The sequence below is a fragment of the Exophiala spinifera genome (genome assembly GCF_000836115.1).
Source record: "Exophiala spinifera strain CBS 89968 unplaced genomic scaffold supercont1.3, whole genome shotgun sequence".
Lineage (NCBI taxonomy): Eukaryota > Fungi > Ascomycota > Eurotiomycetes > Chaetothyriales > Herpotrichiellaceae > Exophiala > Exophiala spinifera.
In genome coordinates this window covers 3,179,851-3,194,107 of record NW_015622515.1, presented here as the reverse complement: position 1 = coordinate 3,194,107, position 14,257 = coordinate 3,179,851, and the positions used below count along the sequence as shown (strand labels likewise).

The window sequence follows — 14,257 nt, the reverse complement described above, 5'->3', positions numbered from 1 at the left end:
GAGTAGTCCTCTGAACGCGTCCAGGTTTATGTGTTTGAGAGTCCAGGGCCTTTGCATGACCCGCTCGACCTGTCGGCTCTAACCCGGCGGATTCCCTCGACATGTCTCCATCCCCACTGGAACAACGGCTTGCAGCCCTCCTCGAGAAACGTCGTGCTCAGTCGAAGCTTCGCACCTTGAAGTCCAGCCCTCCCGGGTCTGTGGACTTCTCGTCGAATGACTTTTTGTCTTTGTCGACCAACAGGGACTTTCATGATGACTACCTCGGAGCCTTAAACAAACTACGCACACCATTGGGCTCTACTGGATCAAGGCTGCTGGACGGAAATTCACAAGTTGCTGAAGGACTCGAAAATGAGATTGCGGCTTTCCATGGAGCCGGAGCCGGCCTCTTGACGAACTCTGGCTTCGATGCAAATGTTAGCATCTTCGCTTTTCTCCCCTCCCAAAAGGATATCATCGTTTACGACGAGCTCATTCACGCCAGTGTACATGACGGCATGAGGCAGAGCAGAGCTAAGCAACAGCTGTCTTTCAAACATAACGATGTCGCAGATTTGAAGCGTGTTCTGCAATCAGTCACTTCCGCGGACTCCAGCCGAACCATTTTCGTTGCGGTTGAAACCGTCTACAGTATGGATGGGGACTTGGCTCCTCTAACGGAGATTGTTGATCTTATGGAAACAATGTTTCCAAGCAAGAACGCTCATCTCATCGTCGACGAGGCCCATGCCACCGGGCTATACGGTCCTAATGGATCCGGAAGAGTCTGTGAGCTTGGGCTCGAGAATCGTGTTTCCATTCGCCTGCATACATTTGGCAAGGCTCTCGCGTGCAACGGTGGTGAGTCATTAACGATGCAGAATGAAAGCGGCTAATCATACGTAGCCATCATTTTAAGCTCTCCTGTTATTCGCCTATATTTGATCAATTACGCACGACCCTTGATATATACCACATTCATGTCCTACCCAAATTTAGTCGCAATCAGAACAGCATATCGCTGGCTTCAACAGGGCAAGGCGAATATTGTAAGGACCTTGTCTCATTATCGCTTGCCAAGCTGACGTTGCTAGCTTGCGGCAAACATGTATCATTTGATCAGCCATCTCTTCACTCAACTTCAAACCCTAACTTCCGTAATACCTCCAAAAAGCAACAATCACTCCAAGGCTCTCGTTACCCTTCCAGATACTTGTCCAGAATCACCCATCTTCGCCATTTTAAGTACCCATCCTCGATCTCTGGCTGCATATTGCCAGTCTGCAGGATTTATTGTCCGTCCGGTCGTTGCGCCAACGGTTCCTCGAGGTACTGAGCGCGTCAGAGTTTGTCTTCACTCGGGAAACACTAAAGAACAGATTGACAGCTTTGTTGCTTGTGTCAGAGGTTGGCTTGATAAGCAAGCTTTGAATCCGGAGGCAGCAGATATTACGAATCAACAACTCACAGCGCAGGTAGAAAGTGGCCGGACCAAAATCCAGGAGAGACCATACCTCGCAAAAATATAACAGAAACCCAGATAGAATGTACGACATGCGAGCTGGACATATAGTGTCAAGCTTCCCGTTGGGTTTCCATCACAAAGCGTTCAAGACAGTGGACATCCAACGCATGATGAATTGTCTAGACAGTTCGGCTCACTTCAACTGAGAGGCTATGTCCATACAGTAGCCGATGCGAATTGGCGAGTGACTCGACTTATCCTGTGATGGTACTGCCTGTTGCTGCGAGAGCACACAGAGCACAGAAAACACATATGTTTAGTCCCTGTGATTAGCAGGACGCCCAAAGATGATAATGGGCGAGCTATGTCCCTTTGAGCGGAGACAATACTAGTTCTCGCCCAACTGAGAGGCAAGAAAAATTAAAAAAAAAAACCTCAACCAGTCCGCGACTCGAACCAAAAGCCATATTCCAAAACCAAAAAAAAAACTTGTAGCACTCTTTGAAAAGCGTGTCATCCTTAGTGCAGGGGCCATGCTAATCTATTGGATGTTAGTCAAATGCCAAAATCATCTTCGCGCGAGATACGAACCTTCTCTGTATCGTTTCAAATTGACCAAATGTCCCGAAGGACAACACAATTTTGGCCTTTCAAACATATAAGGGTTTGATTTGTGTCACGTGACTGACCCACAAAATCTTCTCTAGTGCTATGCTAGCAGTGTTAGCCTTTGGTGCGTTACGCTAATTTGTGTCTCCCCATAGAACGGCGGGACTTTTTGCCTTGGGTTCTTGGATGCTGCTTTAAAGTTCTCGAGGCGTATGCAGATCCAAAAGTTCATATGCCTGTGGGCTCTAAGTCACTATATTTTGGACGAAGAGGAGGGATCGCTCGCCATTTGGATCGCGGACCCATAAGATTGCCTATTGATCCCTTGAGATACTTCGCCACTCTTGGGGAAGTCAAATCTGAAGCTCCGAGACACACAACCCTGCAGCAAGTACCAAGTCATCCGAGATCAGTCTTTTCCTCTTTCCAAGATGGACCAAGCAGCGGAGCAACCTCGAAAATGTCCGGGACTGAATTGCGAGAACGATGCGTCGACGTTACAGTGCCCAAAGTGCAAGGAGATGGGGGTCGACAGTTTCTTCTGTTCCCAGGATTGCTTCAAGCGAAGTTGGGTAGGCTGATCTTTTCCCCTCGTCTTTTGTAAGAAAGACTCGGAGACATGGCCCAAGGACGAACGATGCTAACCACGACCGAACCAGGCCGAGCACAAGACGCTACACAAGAGTACGAACCCTCTGCGAAATTTCCTTGTTCCGAGTGTCGTTTCTAAAGTAGATCCAGAAAGCGGCCACTTCAACCCATTTCCCACATACCCCTTCACCGGCTCGTTAAGACCGGTCTATCCACTCTCGCCGAAACGAGAGATTCCAAAGTCGATACCGCACCCGGAGTGGTCGCAAGATGGCATCCCGAGATATCCTTATGTACGGAAAAACAATATCCAAGTCCTCGACGAGAAGGGCATCGCGGGAATGCGCAAGGTCTGCAGACTGGCGAGAGAAGTGCTGGACATCGCCGCTGCGGCAGCCAAACCTGGTGTTACGACCGACCAGATCGACGAGATTGTGCACAATGCATGCATAGAACGAAAGGTAAAGAGCGCACGAGAAAGCGGCACCCTGCGTTGGGCGACATGTGTACGAACACACTTTGCTAATCTCGAGGGGGTTTAGTCCTATCCTTCTCCTCTGAACTACAACCATTTCCCCAAGTCCGTCTGCACGTCGCCGAACGAGGTCATCTGCCACGGCATACCCGACCAGCGAGTCCTACAGGACGGCGACATCTTGAACATCGACGTCACGCTTTACCACGAGGGATACCACGGCGACCTCAACGAGACATATTACATCGGGGACAAGGCCAAGGCCGACCCCGACAACGTCCGCCTCGTGGAGACGACGCGGCAGTGCCTGGAGAAGGCCATCGAGCACGTCAAGCCCGGCGTCAAGATTGCAGACTTTGGCGACATCATCGAGAAGCACGCCAAGTCACAGCGCCTCAGCGTGGTCAAGACGTACTGCGGTCACGGGATCAACTCGCTGTTCCACTGCGCGCCCAACGTGCCGCATTATGCAAAGAACAAGGCGGTCGGAAAGTGCAAGGCCGGCATGACGTTTACCATCGAGCCCATGATCTGTCTGGGTCAACACAAGGACAAGACGTGGCCGGACGACTGGACCGCCGTCACCTCGGATGGCAGCCGTTCGGCACAATTCGAGCACACGATGCTGGTCACGGACGACGGCGTCGAGGTTTTGACCGCTCGATTACCAAACTCTCCGGGTGGCGCGATACCAATGCCTTCTCCTAACGGGGAAGCCGCGCACACGAATGGAGTTGCTTGAGTAGACTTAGACGCCTTGTGGCTTTTACTCACACGTCCCGCGTCTCGAATCATGGTGACCGCCAGTTCGAATGGAGGATGAGAGCGAGCGATATATCCCACGCATCATTTGAAGCACATGTAGTGTGTGATGAATATAATTCTCAAAAGCCATGATTTCGATCGACTATGGTGCCAGTGTGCTATTGATAATGAAAATCTCGTCCGCTTCAGTGTATGTTCTCAAACAGGCATATCATATGCCTATGCTTTTGTTTATTTTGGTTTAGTTGCATTTCAATCCCAAAACCTGCCAACACCTCGCTACCATTTCCGACTTAACATAACATACATGCAGCATTGCGTTACCGCGAAAAGTAGGACACAACCGGGGCTCAGGCTTTCTGAAGAAAAGAACAAGGCAGATACCGACTCTTTTCGTTGTAGCTTGTCGGCAGCTGTAAAATGAGCCCCAAAGAAGCCCCAAAGAAGCCTGACAAGAGCGAGGGAACGGCAAGACTGGTCACGGTCCCGGTCCCAGGTTTTAGGTGTGGTGTGGTTAGTCCCCCGTTCACAGGGTCCATCAATGGTTTTTCGCCGGCAACTCGACGGGCTCCATCTCTTGTTTCGAGTACGGAGGAAGGGTGCTTACGGTGGCGGTGTCGCTTGGGAGTTCTGTCATCTCTTTCGGCTTCGGCGTCGATCCGGCCGGCAACTCGACCTTCATGGCGTCTTCGTGGGCCAGCTCTACCGGAGTGGTTTGCGTCGCCGTCGCAGGCGACTGGGTCGACTGAGGATCCAGCTCAACCTTGCCGGATGGGTCTACCAAGCCAGGTGCAGTTGCACCGGCACCCGCGGCCTCTGAAGAGGCCGCCTGTCTTTGTTGTCTCCTTCGCCGCCAGAACCAGTAGCCCACGGAACCAGCCAGCAGTGCTGCACCGGCGATACATCCAATGACAATACCGGCAATGGCCCCTCCAGTCAGCGAGCTCCCGCTGCCGCCGCCTGCAGTGGCGAGCGCTGTCTCATTGCAGATCGGTCGGATATCGACGCCGTTCGGATAACTGATTGCGTACGAGTCGGACCTGTTGACAGGCGCGAGCTGGAACGTGCCGTCGCCCCGATTGACTATGTAATTCGACTGGAAAAGGGTGGAGCCCAGCCAGGGCACGCCAGCACTGTAGACATCGGCGTTGGCCGTGCTTGTGAATGTGAAGCTTTGATTTGTGATTTCCAGTGAGCCTTGGTCGCTGTACCCTCTCCTGGGAAGGAAGAGTTCATAGAACGGTACCTCGTAATGATACCCGTCTCCGCCATCGTCTAGCGTGATGGTGAGATTGCCTGTTGGATGATCGGATGACGGCCAGGAAAGGATTGCAGTGCCCTCGTCGATGTTGGCGTCGGTGATGTCGGCGAATCTGTAAAAGAGGTCTGCTGGCAACGAGTTGGACCCAACTGCGCTGTTCAAGAGGGCAGTGAAAGCCTGCGACGACGAGTTGAAAAGACTGACGGGTCCGTCGCCGGCGTCGTATGTCATGTTGGTTACTCGCATGGTCAGGTGGCCTAGATACTCTGGGTCCGAGGTGAAATTTGTAAACGTCGCACCCTCGGCCACGCGTGCTTGATCGTAGCCACCGACGACGAGGAGCCCGTCTCGAGGTTCGAGCAGTGACACGCTGCCGGCCCAATAGCCCCATGTTCGCGATGGTGCAATGTTCTGATCGGACAGAGTCTGGAGAAACGGCGAGTCAGGGCCAAGACCCATCGAACCCTGTGTGGCTACGGTATGATTAGAACAGACCATCGATGTCTCGAGATCAGGCTCTTACCATAATTTGGCGGCGCCATCGCTATTGGGAATCCCGGCAGGAGACTGTTATCAGAGAGGCGTATGCTGTCCTGGAAATAAATGAACGAAGAGCCGAGCCTTGCTTCCTCAAGCTCGTCATGGCTACCATTCCACTGCGCCAGAGTCATCATGTTGTAGGTGCTGGACCTTGCCGTGTCGAAGGAGCCGCCACTCGAGCCGTAACAGGTGTAATTAGTCGCAGAGGTGCAACCTGCCGAGTTCGAGACGACTATGTTGTTGACAAGGGTACCGGGCCAAAGGGCGAAGACCTGGCTTGGAGACCCGATGCCAGTCTGAATGCCCTTTGTTTGTGTATATCCATTGCTCGAGATTGTGACATTCGTGAGAGGAAGCAAGATGGGAGCCACGCCGTGCGCGCAGGTCATGACGACGCTGGACCAAGCGTGCCCCCGAGCACACACAACCCCAGGTAGCTATGCTTCAGAGGGAGCGGACTGGAATGCAGACGGAAGAGAACTGTGACCAAAGTTGCCTGTGTGGGACGACAACCGTGGTGGACGGGCTGGGAAGACAGCAGAGCTTGGGCGCAGTCAGGTACGAGGAAGCAGGACATCCGCAGGTTGTTCCTGAAGCAAGTGACAAAGCGCGAACGATCAAGACACAGTCTCGTAGAGCTGAGGTGCGGGCCATTACCAACTCCGGGCTCGTACTCGTAGCTGCCAGGGCATTGACGCATGGCTCGCACATCCACCCTGGATATGGCAGTTGAGATCTTCCCATCCTCCTTGAAAGGGAGATGGATGGATTTCATGATTGGCCATTGCGACAAGCGCTAGTCAGCAGCAAATCCACTGTAGTCACCATATAAGTCAAAGAGCTGTTTCTGGATTTCTTGGTTGCTGCTACGCTTGGCTGCAATTCGCGGAATACGCGTGGCTGATCTCTTGGGTCATTTCGTGAGAAAGCGAGAGACCAAAAATGCCAAGGGAGAACAAGACCAGGGAAAACAGGGGGTATTCCAGGAAGCAATGATAGCAATAATGATAGCATTATTCGTATTGGTCGTGTCGATAGCCGAAACCATGGCCAGCAAAAGGGATTGCTATCACATTCGTCAAGCCACGAAAAGATGGCAGTGACATGGTGATGATTGTTGATCGTGTGTCCAGAAGCATCAGTCAAAAGATACGACCAACTCCACAGTGAGGCTTGGGGATCAGTAGTTGTCAGTTGGTGTTGTCAAGAAACGGGGAGGGAGTTGGAGGCCTGAAATCTGGTACTTACAAAATAGGACAAGCGCAGCCTCATGAGCCTCGTTGTGGATTCAATCTTCTTGCCTGTTGGCGTTAACATGAAGCTAGGAAAAACACCTTCATCCACTGATCCTTCTCACTCTCTCGCTATGGAGCCCGTCGTATCTTTTAACTGGTGCTTCTCGAGTCCTCGTTTTAACATCCGATGGCCCACTGCTGATCACTTTCCGGATACTGATGTATGCAGCGCTCGCATGTCGTTCAATCGCCCACCCAGATCATACGAATTATACGAGCTTTATCAGGCCCTCCATGCATTGACAGTACTCCCCGTATCAGGACATACGCCATGTGCTTCGTTGTAAGAAGCTTCGTTACAAGAGAGCTTGTTTGTAAGAGCTTGTTGCTAACTCTGTCTTGCAATTTCTCGTTACGGTAGGTCGAATCTATACGACGCCCCCAACAGCGAAACATCATAACTCCTAAAAACGCAGGAGCTAGTCCGCACCAACACCTTGTCGCCTAGGAGCGTTTCAACCTAAATAAGCCGTTGAGCCTCCCTTGCTCCGCCGATCCCCGGTGACGTATTGTTACTAAACTTGTCTGGATCTGCGAGAAGCATGGCAGAGTACTTCCTGCTAGGCTATAGCGCGGACCAAGATGACTGGGGTATCAAGCTCAGCCCTGCGAAGCTTCAGTCTCTCAACAAGTATATCTTCCATCAAGGTCTTCCCTCGACAGAATCCAGTCTTTGCTTCAACCCAGAAACGAGTTAAACAGATTCAAAGCACAAAATGCCTCTCGGAACCCCGATCGACTCGACCTTTTCGATGGTCAAAGTGGCCAGAGCCTCCTCGGACGACGAAGACGATCAACAATACTGGCTGTACGATCCCTCTCGGAAGCTCGCCGACGTGGCAGCTGTTGTCTTTGCCATCCTCGCCATTGCCCATCTGATTCTCCTCATCATACGAAGATACTGGTTCTGCTTGCCATACGCACTTGGGGCGCTCCGTATGTCACACATCCTTCTTCCTCGCTGCATCTCCTTGTTCCACATCGGACTAACACTAAAACACCACAGTCGAGGTCGCTGGGTATGTCTTCCGAGACCTGTCTTCTCGCCACCAAGACAAGCTCTATCTCTATGCCGCGCAGCAGATCTTCATTCTCGTTGCACCCGCCCTGTTCGCGGCGGCCGTGTACATGACACTTGGGCGCCTGATGCGAGCCACGGGGTGCACTCACCTGTCCCCCGTCCGCATCACCTGGCTCACCAAGATCTTCGTCTTAAGCGACATTCTCTGCTTCTTTGTCCAAGCTATCGGTGCCGCGATCCTCAGCAACGCCAAGTCTGACGACAAGGACAAGCAGAACCTGGGCAAGGACATCGCCTTGGCCGGCCTCATCCTCCAAGTCGTGATATTCTTCTTCTTCATGTTCATCGCTGTCAAGTGGCACTTCCGCATGCACCGACGCGTCAGCTCCAGACACGCCAAAGCACTCTCGGGCATGAGATGGGAGCTGGGTCTCTGGATCTTGTACGTGGTGAGCGTCATCATCTCGGTCCGGAACATTGTCCGTGTCATCGAGTTTGCCGAGGGTGCAAGGGGTTACTTCTTCACGCACGAGTGGACCTTGTTCGTCTTCGACGCCCTGCTCATGGCGCTTGTCCTGGTCCTCTGCTACAGCTGGTACTTTATCCTTGGCTCGTACAGGGACGGCGACATGATCTTGTCCCAAGAGGATGACCACGGCCCCTCAGGCGAAACCACGATGCCTCTTCAGCCACCTCTACCTTACCACGGCTTCGACTACAGCAGACCTAACAATGGGTATGCCTGAGGGATGAAGAGTATCTAAGGGAGGCTAATCGATTGTTTATCTATCCCCATTTTCTTTCCTTTTGGAATTGGGGTACAATATCTATGTGCATATATCGTGACAATAGAGGATCTGGCGCTAGATTACGGAGGCACACTCAAATGCTAAGGCAATGGAAAGACGGTGGAGGACCATCTGTGAGAAAGGTACATATTTGATACGCGACGTTTGAGTTGCAAGTCATCCGAGTACCACGTAAGGCTAACGACGAGAAGCTTCTCTAACAAGTAAAACGTGATGATTTCCGTTTTACATCTACATCGAGGCAGCACAGAAACTGAGACACGTGTTCCAGTTTTTCAAGCCGCTTCATCCTCGATTTCCAAACCACCAATCTGGAACTTCTTCCCTTTCATATCGGCATAGTCGCCGTGGTTATGATAATTCTTGACGCGTTCACGCACGTACTGCCTACCCGTGATCTTCGGTCTGTCACCTTCTCCTCCTCCCGGCTTGTCCGACGTCGACACGAGGCCGAGCCTCTTCAACAACGGGCTCGCGACGGGCTTGATGTCGACGTCGTCGCCGGGCCTCACGAAATAAAACAGCCCCAGCCTGTCGGCCCCGGTCTGGTCCTCGGGCGGACGGACGACCCGGTGCGTCGTGCTCTTCAGGTACCCCGCGGACCAGAACGAGAGGGTGTCGCCTACGTTGCAGATGATGGCCGTCCCGGCATTGTCGTCGTCGCCGCCGGCGCCGGCGCCGGGCACGGGCGGGACGTACTTCCACTGGCCCGTGGCGGCCGTCTTGATCTGGAGGCCCGCGACGTTCTGGTTCCACAGCAGCGTGAGGCTTCCGAAGTCCGTGTGCGCGCGGGACCAGGTGTTTTGGACCTTGGCGTCGTCCGCCGCCGAGCGCGGGTGGTACGTCATGTACCGAAGGTGGTCTTCCGAGGGGGAGTCGTACTCGTGGCGATCCGCAAAGTACGACGGCGGCAGTTCGAGGATGATGGAGAACAGAGTGAAGATCTTGGACGCGATGGCCATTGCTTTCTATTTTTTTATTTAAACCACCGTGTGTGCGTTAGCGAGAAGCAACTTCGAACAACTCATGGACTGGAAGGGCACCAAAAACCACCAAGTCTTACCAAACGACCCCATTAGTGTTCTTCCACAGTTTCATTCGTCGAGCAAGGAAAAAGGAAGCAAGGGAAAACGACAGGAGAACTGAAGTACGGTGAGGTGAGAGGTGTGTGTGTGTGTGTGTGTGGCGGTCAAGATAGCCTGTACGCACAACTTCACGGAACCCAACAAGGAATTAGATGGGCTTACTTACCCTCGAAAAGCCCGCTATCTCAGCTCGATATGGGTCGAAGAACGGATGACGCACTTCGTTCTCGTACTCCGGGATGATCTTGGGCACGTTGAACGACTCTTCAATGTTCGTCACGTCCGTCGACATGATTTTCTTCTCGTAAGCCTATTCAAACCAACAGGAAAAGGAGTCATAGTCAGCTTGTTCACAAACCACAAACCATTATCACTTCTCTTTGTCCAGGCCCTCAAGAGGGACGGACGATTTGTGTATACGTACAGCCCGATATCCGAAGAAATTGCCCTCGGCGAAATCGCATCGGTATTCCGGTAGATTCTTCTTCTCAAGCGGCAAGTCGAAAAAACCCTTGTCCAATGTCGTACTGGCGCTGTACTTCGTCCTCCGTCAAGCCCGTGCCCGTGACGCTGAAGAATCCCGTCTTGTGGACCTACACCATGGTTCATTTCAAAACGCGTCAGTGTCAATTGGGAAAACAGAGAGCCCATCCCGTTGTAGGTATGATAGGGTCGAGGCGGGGACGCCGACGTACAGCATCACGCAGCTGGTCGGCGAGCTTCTCTTTCCCTCCGGGCTCGTCAAAGGTCGATAAATCAATGACTTCTATATCTGCCCAGTCCAAATCGTACTTCGTCCGTGCAGGTCGTTCCCATTTCCGCAACGGCGGAGGACTCTGTGATACCGCTGAAGGCATCGTGCGACGGGATCGAGGGTGTGAAGGCAACGGAAGAAGAGAATACGATACCCGAGGCAGATACAATATGCTCCCCTCTTAAGAGGAAGAGGGGGGATCCTTTGAGTTGTGGTCAGGGTATTGGATGGCATATGCGCGACGACCGGCGGAAATGGAAGAACTTAGCTCCGACGGAGTACGTCATCGTCGATCAAGGCGATGCAGGACCTATAGACGATTGTGAAAAGGCCCAAAGGGTCAAAAAGGCTACGCAATTTACATGCCGGTAAGAATAAATATAAGAATCAGAAATCGGTGACTTCGTACGGACAATTGCTTCCTGACCTGAGTTGATGGATAAAATAGTGGAAGTACTGTAGTTTGACGTTTTTCAGGGGTGACAGCCTTGTGGTCTTCGATCGTGGAGGACCGCCACGGCACCTTTGGATTAGCTAGAATTAAATCTGTTGGATTAAAGAAACCCAAAAAAATGTTTCACTGACTAAGACACAAAATGCTTGTTCTCGATAGGTTAAACGCTTAATGGTATACGCACGTTCAAGAACAAGTCGCTCAAACGCCGCCCAGAATCTTTCCATCATCTATCTGTCTTTTGTAGTTGCCCTGGCCCTACGCGCCCTCGAGCCGAATCGAAACTTCATATCGTCACTGTCGTCGTCGTCCTCGTCATCACTGCCGCGCACAACATTGACAGGAAGTGTCCTCTGCCTCTTCGATGTATTCGCCTCAAGAGCAGAAGAAGCAGGTCTCTTCCCCTTGGCATGCGATGATGGAGGAACACTCGATTGCGTAGTGGCAACATGACTTGCGGTCTGACTCCTGTCAGAAGCACGAGTCCGTCTTGGTGTAAAGGGATCAATTCCATGGTTGACGATCTCGGCAACTTCTTGCTGTAAGCGAATTGCGGCAGGACCGGTCGACTCGTTCTGATGTTGAACTTCGTCCGCTCCAATTTCGTCCTCATCATCGTCCTCCTCCTCAACAACTATTCTGGTTCGAGATCTTCCACTAAGAGTACCACTCGACTGCTGCGTTTGGCTCCTGGACTTCTCTTTTCGCCTCTGCTCTCTTTCTCGCTCTTTCTCCTCATTTGTTTTGGGCCAGTACTCTTCGCCCAAGCCGTGAGTACCCATCTGCACTGGAACGACAGGTACGATGACTCTCGTAGCATGGCCTCTTCGCTGTACAGCTTCGCCCTTGCGACGAAATAGCTTGAAATTCTTGCGACCGTTCCATTTTGGATCCCAATCCTCGGTTTGAACACCATTGACCTTGCCAATATTCTTGGATCGCTCTCTCAGAGGCAATTGGATGCTTACCACAGTAACGAGGTTGGCAGGGCCTTTATCTTCAATATCACCCATGGCTTCTAGATGTTCTTGCTCTTGTTGTGCAGCTTTCTCCCGCTCATCACGTTGCGCTTTCACCACCTCCAGAACATCAATTTCGCGTGCTTTCTTTGCTTTCTTAGCAGTCGCATGGCTTGCCTCCATTTTTCTTGTTGCAACTCGTCCAGAGCCTTCAGCGAGTTTTTGTCGTTTGAAAGCAGCAGCCGCAGGTAGGAGGTTATCTATCTCTTCATCAAACGCATCATCGTCATCCGGAGTCGGAGAACGACGACGCTTCTTCCTCTCCGTCTGAGGCTCTTCTTTGATATCGGATGTCTGGAGAAGGGTTTCAGGACTGGGCATTGCTGCATCCGCCTCGTCATCTTCGTAATCAATAATTTCATCAGGATCAAAAGCATCATCAAAGTACTTGAACCCAGTCTTTTGAGAAAACCGAGGTCCGGAAAATGGTTTAGGAGCGCTTTCGGCCTTACTGCTTTCCTGAGACGGGACAGATGTTTGGGTAGTTGTGGCGTTGCGATCGGGATTGCCAGATGCCTGCTTTCCCTCTTTGTCTGCAGCGGCCTTGCCCGTAGTCGAAGCAGATCGAGGTCGTTCGGAATCAGATCTCTGAGTGATAGCCTTTTCTTGCACTTCACTAGAGTGTCGAGTAACGACAGAGTTTGGGGGTGCCATTCTCCCATCATCTGTGCTTTCAAAGGGAATGCTCTGTTGCAGAAGTCCAGCATCGTTTGCAAGGATGGCATCCAAGAATTCGGACTGCTCAATGGCTCGCTGGTCCATCTTCAGCGCAGTGTCGCGCACTAGTTCATTCATAAAATCTTGGATGTCATCTTTGCCAGACCACCGGACCAATATAGCCTTCCCTTCAGAGGCCTGGTCGTTCTGTCCGTCCGCTTTATGTCCCGCAGCATTCCGAAGAAATTCGATAAGATGAGAAGAGGTGGTTTCACCGATGGTTGCTTTGAACAGCATCGCTTTGCCATGGCCACTTGTGATGACGGGTAACAAGGTGTCGAACTGCGTTTGATCGAGAAAGACGAAGGTGTAACCTTCGAATATTGTGGCTCGCAATGAATCCGGTTGGTATGCTTCTGCGGGCCTGATGGTGGGCTCTTTCCCTGGAGGCGGGAGATAGTCTCTCGGATCTGGCCAGGCTGTGTCGAAATCGCTTTCCAACGGGGACAAGTTTTCTTCTTGACTGATGTTTTGAGGTGTTGCAGCGTACTGTAGCGCATCGACGTATGACTCAGTCACCACATGTTTCCCAGTGACCAACGCTTGCAGCCCTTTGGCAGTGTTCCGCTTGCCCGCTATCACATATGTGGTATGCTCGGGAAGGAAGTCGCTCGTGGCTTTGATATCGAGGCTCTGGACCTTTGCCTGCTTGGTCTTAAGCACCCCAGATTTGATCTCCTTTTTGAGTAGACTGAAGGTGAGAACACATGGTTGCCACTTGATTATGATTTCCTGCGGAAAGTTACCTGGTCGGACCGAGTTCTCCTCGTACTTCAACTCCTTGGAGGAGCCTTTCATGGGTTGGTCCCCATTGACCGTCGTGCCGCTCTTTGAGCCCTGATCGATGATCCGGATCTTCGTTCTTGCATGTATATTGCCCGCATCCCCATCTGCGACGTTGTCCACCTCTATAACGAAATGTCTCCTGGAGACTGTCTTGTGGTCGATGGCGAAAAGCACTCCATCTTTGCGTACTCGTCCGAACAAATATTTCTGGCCAGGCTTCAACCACATGCGTTTGCCTTGAAGAAAGTCGCCGTTCGATTCGAGGATCCACATGGTGACAGCATTGGATGAGATGTGTGAGGTGTCATGGCTTGGAGGCGAAAATCATTGTGTTTCTAGTCGAGGGACATTCCACCTTGGAGTGTAGGTAGGTAGGTTATTGACCGCAGGCAAACACCTCCTGCAGCTGCTGAGATATTGGATGGATGAACTTAACGCGCGTGGATGCGCAGTGCTTAGCAGCACCTAAACGGTCTCTGGGCTAGAATGGCCCCTAAGATTTTAGTGGGTTGACTTGTTAGTTTAGGCGTTCTAGAGCCCATCACTAGCGGCCTGGTGCCTAACAAGAGGTTCATCCCCCACTATGATGTAGGCGGCTGATGCGGGGCACTTTGTTGTTTTGTCGAGAT

General features: G+C 51.9%; 7 protein-coding genes across 7 annotated transcripts; 3 read left to right on the top strand and 4 right to left on the bottom strand.

Moving 5' to 3' along the window:
- Positions 1 to 101: 101 nt before the first annotated feature.
- Positions 102 to 878, top strand: PV08_04898 (uncharacterized protein; the record flags this gene model as incomplete). The annotated part of the gene is made up of 1 exon (XM_016379242.1): positions 102 to 878. The coding sequence occupies one exon, from the start codon at positions 102 to 104 to the stop codon at positions 876 to 878; it is 777 nt and encodes a 258-aa protein (XP_016237919.1).
- Positions 879 to 2,487: 1,609 nt separating this feature from the next.
- PV08_04897 (methionine aminopeptidase, type I) lies at positions 2,488 to 3,864 on the top strand (the record flags this gene model as incomplete). Its single annotated transcript, XM_016379241.1, has 3 exons — positions 2,488 to 2,628; positions 2,716 to 3,108; positions 3,190 to 3,864. 3 exons carry the CDS (start codon positions 2,488 to 2,490, stop codon positions 3,862 to 3,864), a joined length of 1,209 nt encoding a protein of 402 aa, XP_016237918.1.
- Positions 3,865 to 4,425: 561 nt separating this feature from the next.
- On the bottom strand, positions 4,426 to 6,077 carry PV08_04896 (uncharacterized protein; the record flags this gene model as incomplete). The annotated part of the gene is made up of 2 exons (XM_016379240.1): positions 4,426 to 5,621; positions 5,672 to 6,077. 2 exons carry the CDS (start codon positions 6,075 to 6,077, stop codon positions 4,426 to 4,428), a joined length of 1,602 nt encoding a protein of 533 aa, XP_016237917.1.
- Positions 6,078 to 7,699: 1,622 nt separating this feature from the next.
- On the top strand, positions 7,700 to 8,750 carry PV08_04895 (uncharacterized protein; the record flags this gene model as incomplete). Its single annotated transcript, XM_016379239.1, has 2 exons — positions 7,700 to 7,919; positions 7,990 to 8,750. 2 exons carry the CDS (start codon positions 7,700 to 7,702, stop codon positions 8,748 to 8,750), a joined length of 981 nt encoding a protein of 326 aa, XP_016237916.1.
- Positions 8,751 to 9,088: 338 nt separating this feature from the next.
- On the bottom strand, positions 9,089 to 10,190 carry PV08_04894 (uncharacterized protein; the record flags this gene model as incomplete). The annotated part of the gene is made up of 2 exons (XM_016379238.1): positions 9,089 to 9,781; positions 10,065 to 10,190. 2 exons carry the CDS (start codon positions 10,188 to 10,190, stop codon positions 9,089 to 9,091), a joined length of 819 nt encoding a protein of 272 aa, XP_016237915.1.
- Positions 10,191 to 10,386: 196 nt separating this feature from the next.
- Positions 10,387 to 10,755, bottom strand: PV08_04893 (uncharacterized protein; the record flags this gene model as incomplete). Its single annotated transcript, XM_016379237.1, has 2 exons — positions 10,387 to 10,491; positions 10,594 to 10,755. The coding sequence occupies 2 exons, from the start codon at positions 10,753 to 10,755 to the stop codon at positions 10,387 to 10,389; spliced, it is 267 nt and encodes an 88-aa protein (XP_016237914.1).
- Positions 10,756 to 11,336: 581 nt separating this feature from the next.
- Positions 11,337 to 13,901, bottom strand: PV08_04892 (uncharacterized protein; the record flags this gene model as incomplete). The annotated part of the gene is made up of 1 exon (XM_016379236.1): positions 11,337 to 13,901. One exon carries the CDS (start codon positions 13,899 to 13,901, stop codon positions 11,337 to 11,339), a length of 2,565 nt encoding a protein of 854 aa, XP_016237913.1.
- Positions 13,902 to 14,257: the final 356 nt, after the last annotated feature.